This window comes from Vipera berus (assembly GCF_964194415.1).
Source record: "Vipera berus genome assembly, chromosome: 14".
NCBI classification, from domain to species: domain Eukaryota; kingdom Metazoa; phylum Chordata; class Lepidosauria; order Squamata; family Viperidae; genus Vipera; species Vipera berus.
Window position 1 is genome coordinate 12,559,750 of NC_138217.1, and position 19,964 is coordinate 12,579,713.

A 19,964-nucleotide genomic window follows, 5' to 3' on the forward strand; every position below is an offset into this window, starting at 1 on the left:
GAGGAATAAAGATTCTTGCAATACGTAGACGACTTTTCTTCCCATGGGGACTTTGTTGTTTGTTGCAGAGTTTGAGAAAAAGCTGAAATATTTGGGCAGGGGGCATTTTTTCATGGATACCCCTTCCTACGGTGACTCCTAAACTTGTGTAGAAATACAGGTCGTTCTCGACCTCCGAACCCAACCGTCATAAAGATGAATTTTGATCCCATGATCACAGGAAGCTGCAACGGCTACAAGTGTGCAAAACGGCTACAAGTCATTTTTTTCAATGCCCGTTGTAACTTCGGACGGTCACTAAACGAACTGTTGTAAGTTGAAGGACTCCCGATGTGGCACACACCAGGTGAAGGGAAGGTGAAAGGGCCGGTGGAAAAGAGCAGGGGAAGTCCTGAGCAAGAAAAGGGCAGAGTCTGGGGGTAAAATTGGGGTCAGCGAATGGTCCTCGGGAGGCAGGAAATAATTTCACACGGAAGCCGCTAAGAACGTGGTTCAAGGAAGGTCAGTCTGCAGCTTGTTTCTCCTTGTCTGTGAAAGTCAACCGGCCACTGTGTACTGCAGGTGTGTGGTGACAATCGAAGAGGAAAGAGTGGGTGGTCTCTGCGGGCTTAGAGCACCGTGTCAAACGTTGGCGCGTTTCCTCTCAGCACCAAAGCACAGGAGTCCCGCCAGAGAGCTCCATTTGTTTGTGAGCTACTCGGGTGTCTGAGGACGTTCTCCGGGCGGTCTCAAAATAGGGCACTTGGAGTATCTCACGCGCATTGGCAGCCGGTTGTAGAAGGGAGAGGAGCAAAGCAACGGGGATGTGTAAAAAAATGCAGCCGAAAGAGTTTGGAAAAGAGGTTTCCTAGCAGATCTTCTTCTGACATCTTAGGCCCTATCATGGTTTGTTTTGGCTTGGGGAAACCAGGATGTGGCACTTTCCATACGGGGTGAGCCACTATTGGCGATTCATTTATGATGCACTGAATTGAGTCCTGCAATCTCATTTTAGGTTTTAGGAATCAAGACTTAATGACCAAAATCGGGATCAGAATTTCTGTTGCTAAGCAAGACAGTTGTTAACATGAGTCAGATTGATCTTTGTTGGCCTGGTTGTTAAGTGACCCGTGCAGTCGTTAAGCGAATTGAGCTCTGCTTGTTGGAGGCCCGCTGGGAAGGTCAGAAATTGTAATTACGGGTTGCCAAGTGCCTGAATTTTGATCACATGACCATGGGGATGCTGTAACGGTCGTAACTTTGAGGCCCATTCATAAGTCCTTTTTTCCCCCCACTGCTGTTGTAACTTCAAACAGTCTCTAAAAGATTAGTTGTAAGTCAAGGACTAGAGGTAAGCGATTTCCCTTTCTAAGTTCTCCAAGAACATTCAGAAGCCGAAATGACTTTGCTTGGCTGAACATGGCTTTTTTTTTTAAAAGGGAGGTTTCCAAGAAATGTGGAATCTCATTGTGGAATCTCACATGACTGTAGTATCCACCCCCTGATCCAAACAATCTGTAAAATCTCACGGCTGCTGAGTTTACGGGCACGTTCTCCCCTGCCCCCGTCTAACCCAGAAGAAAAAGTTGGACGAAGTCTTCTCTTGCGGTTTACTGGGTTGTAAATAACCCTTTGGCTAGCATCCACGTCCTTCTGCTCTTTAGTTGCAGCATCTCCAAGAAAGAGGAGGAAAAATGTAAACAAGGCAGTTTGGGGTTGCCGTGGGGGAAAAAATATGTGTTCTCTGCGACCTGTAAAGGAGAAGAGGACAGAATTCTGTTTTATGAAATTATTTTCCCCTATTCCATCAAGTCACACTTATTAGGAGAAGTGTATTTCAAATGCAATAATCCTGGTGTTGTTTTTTTTAAGCCATGGGGATTCAACCAAGATTCGCCCTCCTTGTTTCTGCACCAATTGGCAATTAAATAAGCTCTTTCTTTTTAAAGAAAGAAACCTAAGATTCACTTTATTGTAGCCGCAGAAGCCTCGGGGAAAATAAATTAGACGTTGGGCTGCCTTTGATGGGCATTCAAATCTCTGCCTTTAATTCGGCTGCTTTTGTGAAAACAGCCCGCAGATTTTTAAATATTGTGTTTATTCTGAGTCGGGTTGCAGCTCTCGAGATGGGAAGTCAAGAAAACCGAGGGGGGGGGAAGCTGAGAGAAAATAATTTTGCCAAAATAATTTTGCTAACAGGACCAACGCAGCTGATTAAGAATCGGACAAAGAAAAATACCTCTGTATTTTGCAATGTGTCGTCCGATTCTTGTATATAACATGGTGTCTCTGCCCCTCAGTTGGGAAGGAATTTCATTTATTGAAAAAAAAAAAAAACCTACAGTCCTCGACTTACAACGGTTCATTTAGTGAATGACGTTTAATTTGACTCCAGCTTCTGCTGATCAGAAAGCTGAATTGATGCCTTTAGCCCCTTTTATTCCCCCCCCCCCGTCAGTTTTCTTTCTGTGCCAGTGAGATGGTTGCAAAATGCAGTGAAGGGAATTTTACTATAAAAATAAAACAAGGCCTCCGGGTGATACGTTTGCAGTCCCCTGCCTAATTACCAGCGTTGAGTTTTTCCTACATTATTTATGGCCTGCATTCCAGAAGAGGCAACGCTGCTCTGTCCAGAAGGACAGTCCGCCTCTTGAAATAATATTATATCCTGCGATGATCCCTGTAACACCAACAAGCCGCAACAATCTGCCTATCCCAGATCCTTGGGGAGGTCTCGATAGGTGGATCGTGATGCCAGAGCCAGCCTAAACATCTGGCTTCCTGTGCGCCTTGCAGAACTAATAATAAATAATAAACAATATCAGTAGCTGTAGAGAATGTAATTTGCCTCCCGCTAATGTCAAGGGGTGAACGAGTCATTCCTTCTAAAGGGGATAAATTGAGATGTTTAGGGAGTTTTCATTTTTGAAACCAAGCAAGAAAGCAAAATCTCTGATCGCCAGAGATTTGGGAAAAGGCAGGCTGTTATACAGCAGGCGATAGAGGATTTATGCATTCTTTAAAACTGTCCTGTAAAATAAGCATTTAAAGCTGTGTTTGTCAACCCCAGCAGCTTTGGTTAGCTGGGTAATTGTGGGAGTTGAAGTCCTCCCCTGCTGGCTGGGGAACTCTGGGAATCGGAAGTCCTACTTAAAAAGTTGCCGAGTTTGAGAAACCCCGATCTAAGGTAAAACAGCTCTCTTTATTCCATTCAGTACAGCTTCATGTACACATCCTCTCCTGCAGCCCATACCTAGATAAGCAGGGATTAACACCAGACAAAACAAACAGGAAATACTATCCCCAAATCCCCTTTTGTGATCTTCTGACAAGTGGGAAGCCAGATCCATGTAGCAACCGTGTTACTAATTTAACCAAGCACTGATTCATTTAACAACTGTGGCAAGAAAAGCCGTACAATGGGGCAAAATAAATTAGGGATATAAAATAAACCTTTCCGTGCAACTTCTGATCGTTTTAGTTCATACTCTCCAGCCTGCATCCCTTCCTTTTTATACTCAAAGAATAAAAGTTCTGTTTACAAAACAATTCCCCTCTCAACAAAGCAGTGCACGACCTATTAAGCTAAAATAAAAGTTATAAACGAGGCAGAGCGAACCATGCCTTAAAATCTATTTCAGGCCAATGTTTACAGTCATCGTTGCAGTAACCTTCAGGTTGGTGTAAAATCTGACACCGTAAAGCCGATGATCTCCTCTGCTTTTGACTGGGCCTGTAAGGTAGACTGGGCTGGGAGAGGAGGCTTGCTGGTCCCAAAAGCTGGATTTCCAAGCATGGGTGATGATTTGCTTCTACACCCCCACTCCCCAGGAGATCAATTTTGCATCATGGAAGAAACACAGAAGTATTTTTTTTTAAAGCTGCTTTCCTCACACAGGGGTTGGCAGTACCAGCAAAGTAGAATCTTTTTTCTGCATTAAAGGTCACCATCCACTTCTGGATCACTGCCCAGAGAAGGTTTGTCCTGCTTTGTTTGCAAACTCTGAGGCATAGAGCCTGTCCAGGCCAATTCCCTCCATGTCCCTCAATCCCACCTATGATGAAGGCTGGCTGATTCCAGCCTCCCTGCACACACACACAAACACACACACACACACACACATACACACAGAGGTAAAAACCATTTGTCCTCAGCTCCAAACAGGAGCAGGAAGGGCTGAGTAGCCAAGATCATTTGCTAGTTTTTAAGAAGTGATTGGGCAAGCGTTTGTCTGAAATGATGCGGGGTCTCCTGCGTGAGCAGGGGGTTGGACTAGAAGACCTCCAAGGTCCCCTCCAGCTCTGTTATTCTGGTTTCCACCGGTGGCTTTCTCTGGGTGGATAAATAGGGCTGGAAATGGCCAGATAGACCAGAATAAGTCAACAGCCTTGCTCAGCAGACATCCCCTACATACGACCACCGCAACTGGGCCCAAAATTTACCTTGCTAGGTGAGACATTTTGTTAAGTGAGTTTTGCCCCATTGTTGACCTTCCTGGCCACAATTGTTAAGTGGACCACTGCAGTTGTTAAGCTAGTAACACGGTTGTTAAGTGAATCCCGTTTCCCCATCGGCTTGGCTTGTCAGAAGGGCGCGAAAGGGGATCACACGTCTCCAGGTGGCTGCAACCGTCTTAAATAGGAGACAGTTGCCAGTGTCCAGATTTTGATCCTGTGCCAGGGGGATGCTGTAACAGGTGTAAGGGTGAAAAGGTCACTTTTTTCAGTGCCGTTGTAACTTTGAATGGTCACTAAGCAAACTAGGTCGAGGGCTGCCTGCATAATTTGCACCTTTAACAGAGAGAACGACTTTCCTTCTGGGAGAAAAGGAGAAACATCTGGATTATATTCCTTCGGTAATGATCTTCCTCCGGTTATGCTGACAAAAGGACCGAGGCCTGTTTCAAGCCAATTATAAAATAATAGGCTTCCATTCACAGGGTGACAAGTCAGCAGGCCATCCGTTAATTTTAAGAAATGATCACACGCAGCCTCGGCTTTTAAATAAAATAAACCGCCTGTCTTCACTTTTTCACTCACAGCCCAGGAGACGAGACAGACCATCCGCCATATTGGACAAGAAACATTTTAGAGCCTTGCTTGGTTTCCACCTGTCTGGCAGGTGAAGGATGGAGAGCTGGCTAGCTTCTGCATATTTTAAGTTTATATAAAGAAAAGAAAAAAAGAAGAAATAAAGGAGACATGATAGCAATATTCCAGTATCTGAGGGGCTGCCACAAGGCAGAGGAGATCAGGTTGTTCACCAGAGCACCAGAGGGAAGGGCGAGAAACAACGGTGGCAAACTGATCAAGGAGAGAAGCAACCTGGAATTAAGGAGAAACTTCCTGACAGTGAGGACAATCAACCAGTGGAACAGCTTGCCACCAGAAATCGTGGGTGCGCCGCCAATGGGGATTTTAAAGAAAAGACTAGATAATCACCTGTCCGAGATGGTGTAGGTTCTCCTGCTTGAGCAGGGGGCTGGACTAGAAGACCCCCAGGGTCCCTTCCCGCTCTGGTCTATTCAAATAAACAATGCACCTTGAAAAAGAGACCACTGGGAAGACATTACATCTTGGGTATACCTGACAGCATAATGGGAACAAAAAAAACCCCAAACAAATCCCAGAACACCTCCCCCATGTATTTCTCGCATCTTTAAACAGCTTCAACGACTTGTTGCTTGAGAAAAGTAAATATATCTGAGAACAGATGGAGCCTTCTTAACCATCAAAACTTGCTAACAGACACTTGTAAAATGTCTTTACGTTCTTCTTTTTTGGGGGGGTGGGGGGAACATTTTAAAATAAGGCGAAAAAAAGTTTGCTGCTGCTTCTCACCCAAGCATGGAAAAAGCGGAGGAACTATGAGGTTCTAGGAACATCCTTAGGCATTTAGTGGTTTTGTGTGTGTGTGTGTGCGCGCGCGCGCGCCAACCTCACAAAGAGCACCTGGTCTCTCCAAAACCTCTCGTGAACTTTAAGGAACCTTCCAACCAGCCAGGCGATTGGGTTAAAAATGGCCTTCCAGCAGTACATTGAATTGTCTAGGTTATATTTGCTGTAGGAACAATTTTAATCACTAAATATGGCAAGATGCTGGGCTGTTTATATTACGGCAGAGTGGGAATCTGTTTGCGCCAGACGGTGATCAGTTCGTGTAAAGAAGAGGTCCCTTGGATCAGAGCTCCTGCTTTTTAAGGTTGACCAGCTTAGAGGTGCCACGGAAAACGAGGCTTCTTCCTTGATTCTCGGGCGTCCTCGGGAGATGGTACCCTTCCTTAAGGCCAACAAAGTTTGCTGGCTGACGACGGTGAGTAGCGTGGCTTCTCTCTCTGGGTTTCCCAAGATCCGAACCGGCCTGGATCGTGAGAGGTGTGCTAGGAACGCCAGGCTTTGCGGGGAAAGAGAAGGTCCAGCAAGAAGGACCCCTAAAAGATGGAGGGAAGGGAGACGACGGATTTAAGCTACGGCTGGTTTGATATAACCTGGGTTTGTGCGCGAAGGGTTTTCCTGCAAGCTCGACGTTAGAGGAGAATGAAACATGAGAAACACAGAGAAGGGGAGCTGAATAGTTTTGCGTTAGGATCCCCCAGTTCTTTGGATGTCCGATCCTGCTAGTCCTTCAATTCAGCCTCATGGTCAGAAAGTTTCCAGGTTGCTTCCTCCCTTGATTAGTTTCTTGTCTTGCCTTCTGGTGCAACCCAACAGCCATTAAAAAGAGTCTTGGTCTAGAGAGAAGCATCCTGTCCCCGCCAGCAACTTTGCCTCTGTTTGGGGGGGACTCTGGGTGGGCCCCAATAAAATCTCAAACCCGAGGTCACCCTCCTGACCTTGCCAGCCTTCGGCGGGGATCCAGCTCCTTTCTTTTCCTTCCTAGTGTGACCTAACAGCTGCCTGGCTGGACTGACCGATCTCCGCTCCGGCCTTTGCGATACAAGAAGGGATTGTAAAAATATCTCTCGGAGCTCAAAGTGGATCTCTTGCATATGACACATGCTAGTTATTTTTGGCACACCGGGGCTATTTTTACCCTCCCATGCATCTCTCGGTTTGGAGTTACTATGGGAACGGCGTGGTGGGTAAGGGTGGAGAACGGTGACCCTGACAGATGTTGACTGAAGTTCAGCCTCCCCAAAATCTCTCTCGGCTTCTCAGCTCTTCTTCTCCGGGGACGACGCGCCGGGCTTCAGCGTTTGCAGCGAGCACCGGCATCATGGATGCCGGTTGGGGGGGCAGGGGCTGAGTCACGACTGTCAAAGCCGTGGCTTTCCCTTTTTAGAGCTGACATCACCAAAGCAACAGGGAGCTTTGGGGGTCTGGCTGCAAAGCAGGGAGGCTCACCTGGATCCCCCCGAGTCTGACTGAAGAAGCTCTGTAGGAATTGCCAAAGAGGTGGCGGCGAGTAGTGGTCGGATTTGTCTTGCTTCCCAGGCCCCCTCCCCAAGTTGCAAAATGAGAAGCCTTAAAGTTTATTTGAATCCTCCTTCCCTCTCTTCCCTCCCTTCCTTCTTCATTCCTCCCTCCTTTTCTCTCTCTCTCCCCTTCTATTAATCATTTTCCTTCCTTCCTTCCTTCCTTCCTTCCTTCCCTACCTACCTACCTACTTACCTATCTACCTACTATTTCCCTTCCTTCTTTCTTTTTTTTCCAACCTATCTCTCCTTCCTTCCTTCCTTCCTTCCTTCCTTCCTTCCTTCCTTCCTTCCTTCCCTACCTACTTACCTATCTACCTATTTCCCTTCCTTCTTTCTTTTTTTTCCAACCTATCTCTCCTTCCTTCCTTCCTTCCTTCCTTCCTTCCTTCCTTCCTTCCTTCCTTCCTTCCTTCCTTCCTTCTTTCCTTCCTCCCTCCCTCCCTCCCTCCCTCCCTCTCTCTCTTTGAACTGTAATAACAATAATTAACAATGAAGGTAAATTATATAAGACTTTAAAATGGGCATGCACAAATAGAGGAAAAATAAATCCTTCCAACAACTCCTCTTTCTCCCCTGCAACAGCTACAAGTTACAGAAGAGACGGCCGGGGGGGGGGGAGAGAAAGAACCCCAAACAAAATGAAAAATGAATAAGAAAAATGATGAAAAAAACCTGCCCGTCTTCGGTCCTGTTAAAAAGGAAAATCTCACACACAGAGAGACGTAAACCAACTCCAAAAGGTCCCCGCAGGGATTCTTTTTTGAGAAAAAGCTTTCAAATCTGAGCAGAACTGTGACCTCTCGTCCTCCATATGGCATTTAATCCCCTTTGGAAAAGCTCAGCTTTTAATTGGTAGGAGAAAAAAGTAGGTCAGGTCCCGAACTGCAGACGTCAGCCAAAAATAAGTCTCCCTTTGGTTTCTTCCCCCCCCCACCCCCTGCCACGTGATTTAAGGTTCCTAACTCCTTGGCAGGTCAGTTTGGGGATGGACATGTTTGTAGTGTGCTTGAGGCCCTGCAAATCCTGCCTTACTCTCTTCCTTCCTTCCGAGTCTTCCTGCAACTTGTGGGGTGGCTGTGCCGTTCATTCAACCAGATACGAGCATACGACCATCGCACCCCCAAGCAAGAGGCCAGTTATTTTAAAGGATAGCTAGCCCTCAACTTAATGACCACAATTGGGACCGGAATGTCCATTGCTAAACAAGGTGGTTGTAAAGTGAGGCATGGTTGTTAAGTAAATCTCTGCAGCTGTTAAGTGGATCAGGTTGTTAAGGGGAATCTGCCTTCCCCCCAGTTGGGGAGGCGGCCCCGGGAGAGGCTGCAACCGTTGTGAATATATGGTTGCCAAGCGCCCGAATTTTTTTTGGTCACATGAGGTGGGCATGCCGCGATGGTCATAAGAGTGAGGAGAGGTGGCAAGTCATGTTTTTACTCCCTTGGTAACTCCAGGTGGCTGCTAAACGAACGGTGGTAGGTCAGGACTGCCTGTACACATTCCAACGTTCTTTGAAAAAGTTCCTCTTTTACTCCCTCGACCCGTTTTGGGTTTTGCTAATGAAAAAAGGGAGGAAAATCCCAGCACAAAGTGTGTGTTTAGGTCAGTGATTAATTTTTCTCTAAAGGAGCTCAGCTCAGATTAGGGTTAAATGCTGTGTTTTTAATCTTGTGGGATGCCCAGAATTCAACCGGTTGGGATGGCAACCATAAACAATGATTTAATCATCCATCAATCCATGAAACCAAGAGCAGCGCCATTGTAAACATTTTTTCCGCCTACTGCTAAACAATTGGGGAGATTGTCCTATCCCTCAAGAGGTTGCACAATTAAGATTAATGATTTGCAGTTGACCTTCAACCTCTTTTCATCATTTCCTGCTCCCCACTCCCCCCCCCCGTGCACATCTCACAAAAAGTTGTGACAGGCCCTGAATTCTGGAGCTGAACCGCTCACCCACCCAAACATGTCGAGAGCCGGGTTTCTGCCGTGTCCTAGGCAGCCAAACCAGGCAGGCAGCCAGCATGGCAGCTGACAGCAGCTCCCCGAAGGCTGTTCATTTGTGAATATTTGTGCGACTGTTGTGGACGTGTGTTGAGATCCTTCCAGCTTCCTCTGCAAAGGAGGACTCAAATTTGCAAAGGGACCTCAGAGTGGTGGTTCTCGGCCTGGGCTGCTTGAAGAGATGGGTGGACTTCAGCTCCCAGAATTTCCTAGCCGGCAATGCTGATATCCATCCACAGGTTAGGCCCTCCCCGGCCTTGTTGCCTTCTTCTTTCAGCAAGCCAAGAATTAGAGCTGGAGAAAGCTGGTTGGGAACAGGGCGTGAAGCCTTGACTGTGGAAAAGAGGTGACTCAGATGCCGTTTCAGCACCAAGGAGAGCTCCAAAAGAAGCAGAAGTTGACATTTCAGGGTCAAAGATTTCCCAGACAGCCGTGATCCTCTGCTCAGCTCATTCCTTGAGGAATGCTGCACCCAATTTTCTTCTAGTTCTGTATTTTTATTTTACACGTACAGACAAAAGGGGCAGACGCTGATTTTCAATCCAGCATGCTGCCTTCTGCAGGGAAAATCCATGCAAAGGAGATGGGGGTGGAGTCTATTGCTTTTGTTGTTGTTTTTAAACACAGCTTTCTTAGAATACAGGTAGTCCTCAAGTTATGGCCACAACTGAGCCCCAAATTTTTGTTCCTAAGCGAGAAACCTGTGAAGGGGGGCTTTTGCCCCGTTTGACGGCTTTTCTTGCCACGTTTGTTAAGTGAATCGCTGGCCTTGTTTAGTAACACAGTTGTTAAGTGAATCTGGCTTCCCCATTGACTTTGCTTGTCAGAAGGTCGCAAAAGGGGATCGCGTGACCCCGGGACGCTGCTGCGACCATCATAAATGTGAGTCGGTCGTCAAGCTTCCCAATCTAAAACCCACAACCACGGGGATGTTGCAACGGTCTTAAGTGTGAAAAAAACAGTCCTCAGTCCCTTTTTTTCCCAGTGCCCGTGTATCTTTGAATGGTCACTAAACAAACCGTTGTAAGTCGAGGGCTGCCTCATACCAGCCTTGCAGAAGGCCAGTGTAGCTGCTCCAGACTCGGCCTGATCCGTTAGTGGTTTTTTTTTTTGTCTGTTTGTTTCAGATGTTGTTACGGTGGTGTTTCGGCGTTAGAGGAAAAATAAATCATGGGACATTGGTTCGGAGAAGAAGAAGAAGCAGCCATGCTTGATTGCCTGGGCTTCAGCCAAAGTGCAAATGCTGCCTGTGACTCACAGGGAGAACCTCTTTGTATTTTGGCTCCGCTGTGAAGTTATTTATTTATTTAGGACTTGGTGTTCGGCAGGCTCTGGGCGACAGCAAGTGCCACTCGGTGCATAGCTTTCATTCTCCCAAGAGAATGAAATTAATCAGACCGGTTTTCGTGTTATTTATTTCCCTCCCCAAGGACAGGAGTCGGTCTGTGTGCATAATGAGCATTGCCCTTTCCTAAAATAAAACCGGCAGGCATGCACCCGAAACCCCAGCTGAGGGATGCGACATCTCCTGAATCCCAGCTAGTATGCTTTGGTTCCCTAATGCTCGAAAGGCGTGGCTTGCTTTTCAAGTTAAATCCATTTTATATTGGAATAAGAAACGACAAGGGCCAAACTTCCCTCTCCGACAGGCGTCGTCTTAATTCTGAATGAACGCTCCCGGGGGGGGGGGTCACTGGGCCTAAATTAAATCGCAAAACGTCAAGTACAGGTGGTCCTCGGCATGCAACCACGATCGAGCCCAAAATTTCCGTTGCTGAGTGAGACATGTGTTAAGTGAATTTTGTCCCGTTTTACGACCTTTCTTGCCTCAGTTGTTAAGTGAATCACCGCGGTTGATTAGTAAGTAACACGGTTGCTAAGTGAATCTGGCTTCCCCGTTGACTTTGCTTGTCAGAAGGCCGCAAAAGGGGGTCACGTGGCCCTGGGATTCTGCAACGGTCATAAATATGAAGCATCTGAATTTGGATCACTACGACCGTGGGTACGCTGGAAAGGTCGTAATTGTGAAAAATGGTCCCAAGTCACTTTTTTCAGTGCCGTCGTAACTTTGAATGGTCACTAAACGGACCGTTGTAACTTGAGAACTAGCTGTACCCAACTGTCTGTGTGTTTTGTAAGCAAGAGTCTCTGATCCCTCTGCTTCTATCCCCGTGTTTAATCAGGCCACTGTTTATTAAACCTCAGGCTCTTCATCCAGATAAGCCTGAGGTAAATTTAGATAATTGATTTAAATGTTGGCAGATTCTCCTGGGAATGCAAACAGAACGGTAACTTAGGCCTCCGTTTTAGAAGACTGAAACGCTCACGCTGGAATGCCTTTGTCAAGTGGATGTCTGTAATCCTCAGTTCCCATAAATATTTAGATTAAAACAATTTAAAAGAAATCCAGGAGAGGTGTTAGGGTTAGCAGGGAGAGACAGAAAAAAAATGTAGAATATAGATATAGAATATTGGCTGGTAGGTGGGTTTCTGCTGATGTTCTGCAGGAATCAAGAATTTTCTCCAATAAGACAGGAATACACAGGCAGTCCTCGACTTACATCAGTTCCTTTAGTGACCGAAGTTACAACGGCACTGGGAAAAGTGACTTGGGGCCATTTTTCGCACTTATGACCGTTTCAGCGTCGCCGTGGTCACGTGATTTACATTCGGACCGGCTTGGCAGCTGGTTCATATTTATGACTAGGGTCACGTGAATGCTTTTTGCGACCTTCTGACAACCAAAGACAAGGGGAAAGAGAAAGCCAGATTCACTTAACGGCGGTGATACTAACTTAACAACTGCAGTGATTCACTTAGCAAATGAGGGTGGGCATTTATCTCAGACAAGGTTAGAAACTGAGGAATTTCGAGTTAGGCAATTTTTTAGTCAGAATCGCCTTAGAGCTTTGGCTGAGGGAGGAAGAGAGGACGGGGAAAGGAGAGAAGGGGTAAAAGGAGAGGTTTTGACAGGAAAATGGGGAACGAGATTGATCGAGGAGAGAAGGGAGGGAGGAATGACCCTCAGCGAGTGAGGAGAGAGTAGAAGCTGCATTCTGTACAGTCCTGGGCTGCTGGCATGGCTGCCGTTCTGCCTGTCAGCAAACACTTATCACCCACCCACACACCGAACACCCACTCAAATAAAACACCCACGTAAAACATAATAAAGCAATGTTTCCTCCTCTGCAAAAATAAATAAATAAATAAAGTTTAGCGGCCGGTCCTTGCAATTTAACCAAGGGCGTAGCGTCTTGTGGTGAATCAGAGTGGCTCAAATTAATCTGTTGGGGTTAATCCAGGATTTCCCAGTTTGGTTGCCTTAGCCAGCATTCAGGGTCACCTCTGCGCAAACGGCATGGTTCACTTAAAAAAAAATTGCTATAATTTTGTCGGCTCTTCTGAGTTTCCTCAGGAGGAAGAGCGGAGTCGAATTAAAATGAGCAGTCAATATTATTAGTGATAATGGTGTGGGTGGGTTTTTTTGTTTTGTTTTTTGAGCGCTTGTATGGATCCCCTCAAGAGCGGTGCGTGCAGGTTTTTCTCCATTTTTGCCTCTAACAAAGCCATTTGGGAATTGGGCCGTTCAATAAGTCTGCAAGCAAAGCTGCAGCTTCCTGCTTTCATTGATGGATGGATGGAAGGAAGGAAGGAAAAGGTGGGGCTGAGGATATTGCAAGAAGCCGAACGGAAGAGTATCCCTTTCCAGGCCACACGCCGTGAATATCCAGGGGAAATTCAGGAATTTCCTGAGAGCAAGCAGAGAAGGAATTTGGACAAAGCAAAAAAAATAAAAATAAAAAAAATGGCAACCGCTTCGGTCCTCTGTTTGGAACCAGCTGAATCTGTCTTCGGTGGTTTGACAAAATAGGACAAATTCTCTCCAAGCTGCTCTTGGTCGGCCAGAAATCCATTTTTCTTCCTTGGTGACTCCCAGGTTTGTCCAAACTGCTAGGCACTGCCAAGGTGTGTGTGTGTGTGTGTGTGTGTGTGTGTGTGTGTGTACATCTATGTGTGGGTTCCTTTGGCCCATTACTGTGTGGGCATCTGCAACTCTCCATGGATGTCTGTGGCTATAATTGTTTCTCAACATTGGCTTCCGTGCCTAAGACGGAACTAGAACTCACAGTCTCCTGGCGTTCGGCTCAAAGCCATCCAGGCGTTTTTCATGCCTAAGGTGGAACTAAAATTCGCCATCTCGTAGTGATTGACCCAAAGTTACCCACTTGGCTTCCATGCCTAAATTAGAACTGGAACTCACCATCTCCTGCTGATTGCCCAAAGTCATCCATTCACGCCTAAGGTGGGACTAGAACTCTTTGCCTCCTGGTTTCTTGTCTGGTGCCTTAACTACGAGAGCAAATTGGTTCTACCAATTTCCCAAGCATCCCTTTTTTTTCTTTCTTCTTTTTTTTTTGCATCTGGGCAATAAGAAGAGTTGTGTTGTTGTTGTTGTTTCTGCTGCTGCTGCTGCTGTTTCCTCATCCCTCAGGGCTTCCACTTCATTTTTTTTTTTTTTTTTTGCAATCTGAAAGCATCTTGGCAGCCCATCAATTATTTAGAAGTTATTAGTGGCTGGCGTTGCGTCTGGCAGTCACAGTCTGCAGCCATTTTAAGGACCAGTTTGCGTTGTGGGGAAGAGGACATGAAAGAAGCATTTTGTGGGGTGGGGTGGGGAAAGTGTGAGAATTGGGCAGGATTCGAAAGTCCCAAGGCTAATGATTGGGGCATTATTTTTTTTTGGCTTCGGCTGCCGTGAGAAGCATCTTTCTGCTCACCCTAATAATTCCCGAACGAGCTTGCTCAGAACAATTACTTTCCTGGATGGATGCGAAGCACGATTGTCTGGCGAACAATGTGATGTTGCTAATCTGTTAATGTCAGCCATGTGAAGGCACAGATATTAAACATTTAAGCTCTGCAGTGAAATCGGGGCCTTGCCTCAAATCAGCAATTAAATTATGTGAGCATTCATTACCCTCTGTGATTTAATAACGGGAGTCTTTTCTTCCTGACAGTCATTTAGACTAGCAGTTAAATCAGGTTTGAAGGTTTGCGATCCAGGCAATCCAAAACATACCGACACCCCCTCCCCCCAAGTATAACTAAAGGATTCTTTTTCAAGTTTCTAGTCCCTGTGAAACCTTTACAGGCAATACTGTGGGCAGATAACTTGTTTATGTTGTGAAGGCTTTCGTGCTGGGTCTGGCATAAGGATGGCTTGCAGGAAAGGGAATTGATCTAAACTGAGGGTGATTGACGGTCCTGCAAATATCTCCATCTTTGAATTCTGAAATTTTTACTCCTGTAGGATTTGTTATTTTTTTTCCTTCTGGCAGGTTTGTTCATTTTGTTCCTTAATGGTCCTTCAGATCAGGCGGCACAACATGAAATAATAATATTGCTACTCCTTAACTTTTAACGGCTAGATTCATTCATGCTGTTTTCCTGGAAAATGCTTCTGCAGTTTTATGCCTGTGGTTGCTTTCAAATAGAATTTTAACCCTCAAGGGGCAAAGATGGGCAAATATTTCCCATCCTTTTGGTTATCTCCTAAAATATTGTTCACAGATGTGCTGCTGGTGGAGGAAAAAAAACTATAACCATTAGAGGAATGACTGTAGTTGGAGAGGACCAAAACTATGAAAAAACTTTTATTTTCCTCTCCTTTCAGGAATGATTAATTTTTGTTTACAAATCCTTGGGGCATATTTGCGATTCCAGGCTCTGGTTTGTAACCTGTGTTTTGTTTTGTTTTTCCAAGAAGTCAATTCTTTCCATTTCTCTTTGCAGCTTTTTTTTTTTTTACCAATTGAATCTTCCGAGAATCAATTTTTTTTATCTCCATCATTCGGAGCAAGATTTGATTGCTGGGTGGACCAGTCTTCCAGGCAATGTTTATCTCCTTTGAGATGCTCCTTTGAGATTCTGCCGGGTCTATTTTGGATGGACTATCCTCCTCCTGATCCCGCCCCAGCTACTTTTAAAACTATTTTCAGCTCTCGCTCTCTCTCTCTCTTCCCCCTCTCTTTCTCTGTTGTTAATGTATATTTTTAACCAGGTATTTTTAGATTCCATGGTAGAGGAGCGGGGAGGGTCAGGAGGAAGAAGGAGAACTGGGATTGGAAGACGACCAACGTGGGGGGGAGAATCGAAGTGTAGAAATGGGTTTGGTGAAAACGGAGGAAGTTTCCAAAAGCTCCTTTGGAGCACACGGGGCATCTGCGACTTTTTGCACCTCGGGCGAAGACTCCTAAATTAGATTGGGTGAGGAACACATTTGTGGTCTGGAGGGCAGAAGAAAGTCAAAGTCTAACCTTCGGGCGGTTATCTCTCAGGATTCACATCTTCATTTCTGAGCGTGGCCATGTTCCATTTTCCAGCACCTTTTTCTGCCAGAGGGATTGACACTTGGAGAAAGGGGGGGGGAAGGGGAGGTGGGAAGGAGAGAGCAGTCAGGGGCCGAGGCTTTAAGCTGCTCAGCAGATTCAAGGGTCATGACTATTAAGTGCTACGTTTAGAAGGGTAGGAAAAGCTAAAATGTGGGATCCTGTTTTCTTGCAGACGTTTCATGACCCAGCTAGGGAACGTCATCAGTTCTTGTAGGCAGTGGGGTTTGGAGAGGAGGAGGAGGAGGAGGAGGAGGAGGACAACGACAACGACATGCTGAAGCTATTTTGATAATGAAACATCTGCAAGAAAACAACCAAGCTTAGAGAACATCAAGGATCCTACAGTTGTCCCCCACTCCTCCTCCTCCTCCTCCTCCTCCTCATCTCCAAAAGCTCCACTCTCTTCCAGCACTGATGATATTACCTAGTTGGGTAATGAAACATCTGCAAGAAAACCTCACCAAGCTCAGAGAGCATCATGGACCCTACAGTTGAGTTATGAAGATTCTCTTCTGTCAGAAAGGCTAAAATTTAATGTTTTCCCCTGCCCCATTAACGCTGCTGAGGGAAATACAATCTGGTATTTGTGACACTGCAAGTAACAACTGAGAAGGATGTTTGTCTATCTCTTTTATTTTATGCTGCTGGAAATATTTGACTAGGCTGTGACCTGTAGCAAGATTTAATAGCTGCTTGTTAGCTACCTGCAATTTTTTTTTTGGCTCTTTTCCATACTCCTTCCTGATTAAAAATCAGCCTTCCAGAGAATTCAAAACACGAGGTCAGAACTTCATTTTGTTGAAAAATATATATCAGGAGACCCAATGTAGGTTTTCCTTGAATTGCGACATTTTCTCATGGCATCTCCATTTCATTTCATTTTTGTTGTCTTTTGCATATTAAAACAGAGCTCTCCACCTAGTGGAAGAATTTACCTGATTTCCATATACTGGTGGTCCTTGACTTACAACCCTTTTAGTGACCAAAGTTATGACAGCATTGAAAAAAGTGACTTAGTTGTGGCTGTGTCCTGAGGACTATTTGTAAACTTGATTAATCATATAATAAAATAAATCTAGCTTGCCTAAAGACCGGAGAAATTACAGTGGCTGTCAAAATACTTTGTGAAGCACATCTGGATGGTGGGTTGCGTTGGGCCTGACTCCCATTAGCGAAGCTGTTGCTGGTCTCCACCGTGAGGGTTTTAATATTTATTTGTGCCAATTCTCAGAGCATCTGATCGCTGGTGCGTAATGCACAGGCCTCATTCCCAGTCTGAAAGTAATTCAACTTTGTCACGGTGCCAGTTATCCTATTGACAGCTCCCCCGTTAATGGGTGTCACTTAGGTTAAAATGCCTTGCTGAGAACACTGTTTCTCACTTAATGCCGCCGTCTTAATTCCTCGGGGTGGCACACATTTTTGAAAGAAATCCATAATTGCCCGTGCATTATGAATGCCGAGGCTGGCAGCTCTTGGCGTTACCCAACGCTTTGGAGTGAGTGGGTACATCTCGTATTTTGGAGAGCTTGTTGTTCTTGCAAAACAATGAAGTTGATTTCTAGATGCCTAGATCCTGGGAAGCAAAAATTCGTAGACACCTCTTGGTTTTCTCAGAAGGCTGAGGTGCAAAGCCCTTGAAAATTCAAAGTGGGTTTTTGCAGTGTGGCACGTTAACCTTCCTACCCATCCTTTAGTAATTCTTAAAAAGATCCTTCAGCATCAAAATAGGTAGGGCCTGTAGCCCGCCGGGAAGCTGAGAATGTGCTGAGGAATCCCGATTTAGCGTCTCATTGTAAAGCCACAGTTAAAGAGAATCAGGAAATGCAATTGTAGGAAGCATTGAATATAACGAACAGCAGGAATATATAAGCAAGCACGCGCTCATAAAGAATATTAAGACCCAGATATGTCTTGAAACATTTCACCTCACCATGCTGGGGATGTCAAAATCCGCCTGGACTTGCAAGAAGTCAAATCAAGTTCTCCTTGAGTGGCTTGGCTTGAATAAAAGGGCAGGATTTGCTGGGGTGAAACGAAGGTATTTTGCAGACCTTTGCAAAGCTGAGCAATTGACTGCAAAAGGCTTATGGCTTGGGGGGGGGGAAGCTTCCTTCTGAACTTGCAGGGTGGTTAACTGAATAATCAGAAGACAGCCGAGGGAACTGTCAGGGGTCAAATGTCCCTCAATATTTCTCCAACTTAAGTGGGCATCACTCCGTTCCTGCTAAAGTGTTTCTGCCTCGATTTGTTCCTAAATATTGCAGTCCTGCTTGGTTGAATTATCGTGGCTTATTTTCAAGAAAAAAAGAGTTGAGGAGACTGAGGTTTAGGGTGGCCTGGGAACTCAACCACGATCACCCTGCCCCAAAAGCTGGCGTCACGTGGCCAGGACACCCTGGAAGTGAACGATGCGCTTTCTTTGGCAGAGAAGGTTGCACTGTGAAGCCATGTCAGCTGCTGCTTTGTCATGACTCCCTTGAGCAGCACATCTGCCATGCTGATTAGCGGCACGTTGCTCAGAAAAGTAGCCCAATCCAGATGTTAGGAATGGGGGAGAGGGTGGCAAAAGTCTTTGCAGAGTTGCTGCCGTTGGTTCCCTCGGGAGAGAAATGCAATAAAATTCAAGAGAGCTGCCAAGCAGGGTTTTCCCAAGGCAGTTTAGACAGGAGATTTTAATGCACTGTGAGAGCAACCTTGGGAGACAGGAAGAAGGGCTGCAGCCAAGGAGATGGCCAGATAAGAGGCAGCTGAGCCCTCAGAAGGGAAAGGACCATGGGAAGCATCTCAGAAGAGACTCTTCCTTAGTTCCCTGTAACGTAAAGAGAGAAACGCTCCCAGACTTGCAAAATTCGGTTATTATAACCTTACCGTTAGCATTTACAGTTTCTGTTTTCTCGTCTGGATTATTTGGAAGAGTTGATAACAGCTAACGTGTGGGGTTTTTTTTCCCTTGCCCCAAATATCTCAAGAATGTGGAAGTGACCGAAAGGCCATTTTGGGGTATGTGTCTGAAGTGCAAAGTTTTTCCTCCAAGACTGGGGATGTTGGAATGGGGCAGAGAGGTGAAACCAGCTTTTGGATGGCAATTTGTTGCTTTTCGAGCTGAGAATTCGCTTTGTTTCCTGCTTGACCGGGTGTGAAAAAGGACTGGGCATCAGGAATTGTGGCTTTTGCTTTCCTCCCCCAACCAAATAATCCTCTCCAGAGAAAGGACTCTGGCTGGATTCCTACACAGTAAAGAAAACCTCGTTTCTCTTTATCAGCCCTTTCCGCACTTCAGAGTGGCAGCGAAAGACTCTTTTGGAGAAGGTATGAAATTTAACGATGCCGCCTTATTGATATTCTTTTGAGGGGGTCCTGGCTGCTCTCTGGACTGGGTTTTTTTTCTTGCAGACATTTCATAACCGAACTAAGGAGCTTCATCAGTGCTGTAGGGAGCTCAGATCAAGCTCAGAGAGCATCGAGGACCCTTCGTTTTAAGATGCACCAGTTCACAGATTAAATCTGTGTTTTTTGTCGGCTTGGGAATAGGAAATTCTATGGAAGAAAAAGAGAGGCGGTTTTGCTCTTTGCCCGAGGCAGGACCCCATTAAAGATTTTCCACCAATCTCTCTCTCTCTCTTTCTCCGCTTTGATTGCAGGAAATGTCCATCTTCGTTGCCCTTTAAGCGGCCTTCACTAAAGGTCTCTGGGCTTGCCTTCCTAACCGGATTGGAAGGCTGCTGGATTTCAAAATGCTCATAAAAGAGTATCGGATTCCTCTCCCAATGAGCGTTGACGAGTATCGGATTGCCCAGCTGTACATGATCCAGGTTGGTGCCTTCCTCACCGGCTCTTGTGATCAGTTGCTTTCCTAGAAACACAATAATAACAACAATGGTCAGGCGGAAAGAATCAGGACCACACGTTAACTCCAGTTAATCTGATTTATTATTCATGCAATAAAAAATTACATGTCTCTGTCTCTGTCTCTCTTTCTCTGTCTCTGTCTCTCTCTCTCTCTATCTGTCTGTCTGTCTGTCTGTCTGTCTATCTAGCTATCTATCTCCATCTCTCCATCATCTATATTTCTATTTCTATTTCTATCTCCATCTCTACCTCCATCTTTATCTCTGTCTCTATCATCTCTATATGTCTCTACTGTATCTATTCATGTATCCATCATATCTCT

General features: G+C 45.6%; 2 protein-coding genes across 4 annotated transcripts in view; both read left to right on the forward strand.

Annotated features, from left to right (window-relative positions):
• The window catches only part of PITPNM2 (phosphatidylinositol transfer protein membrane associated 2), a 74,461-nt gene that overhangs the window by 14,152 nt on the left and 40,345 nt on the right, over positions 1–19,964 (forward strand). For 2 of the 3 annotated variants that reach the window (XM_081339168.1, XM_081339169.1), the window contains exon 2: positions 19,435–19,605. The exons of the other annotated variant lie outside the window; for it this stretch is intronic. In XM_081339168.1, coding sequence (XP_081195294.1) covers positions 19,528–19,605 — 78 coding nt within the window. In that variant the 5' untranslated portion in view covers positions 19,435–19,527. The remainder of the gene's footprint in view (positions 1–19,434; positions 19,606–19,964) is intronic. 3 annotated transcript variants of the gene reach the window in all.
• Positions 12,589–19,964, forward strand: part of ABCB9 (ATP binding cassette subfamily B member 9) — an 80,168-nt gene continuing 72,792 nt past the window's right edge. Inside the window, exon 1 of the mRNA XM_081339180.1 lies at positions 12,589–12,609. The gene's annotated coding sequence lies outside the window, so the exon portion shown is untranslated. The remainder of the gene's footprint in view (positions 12,610–19,964) is intronic.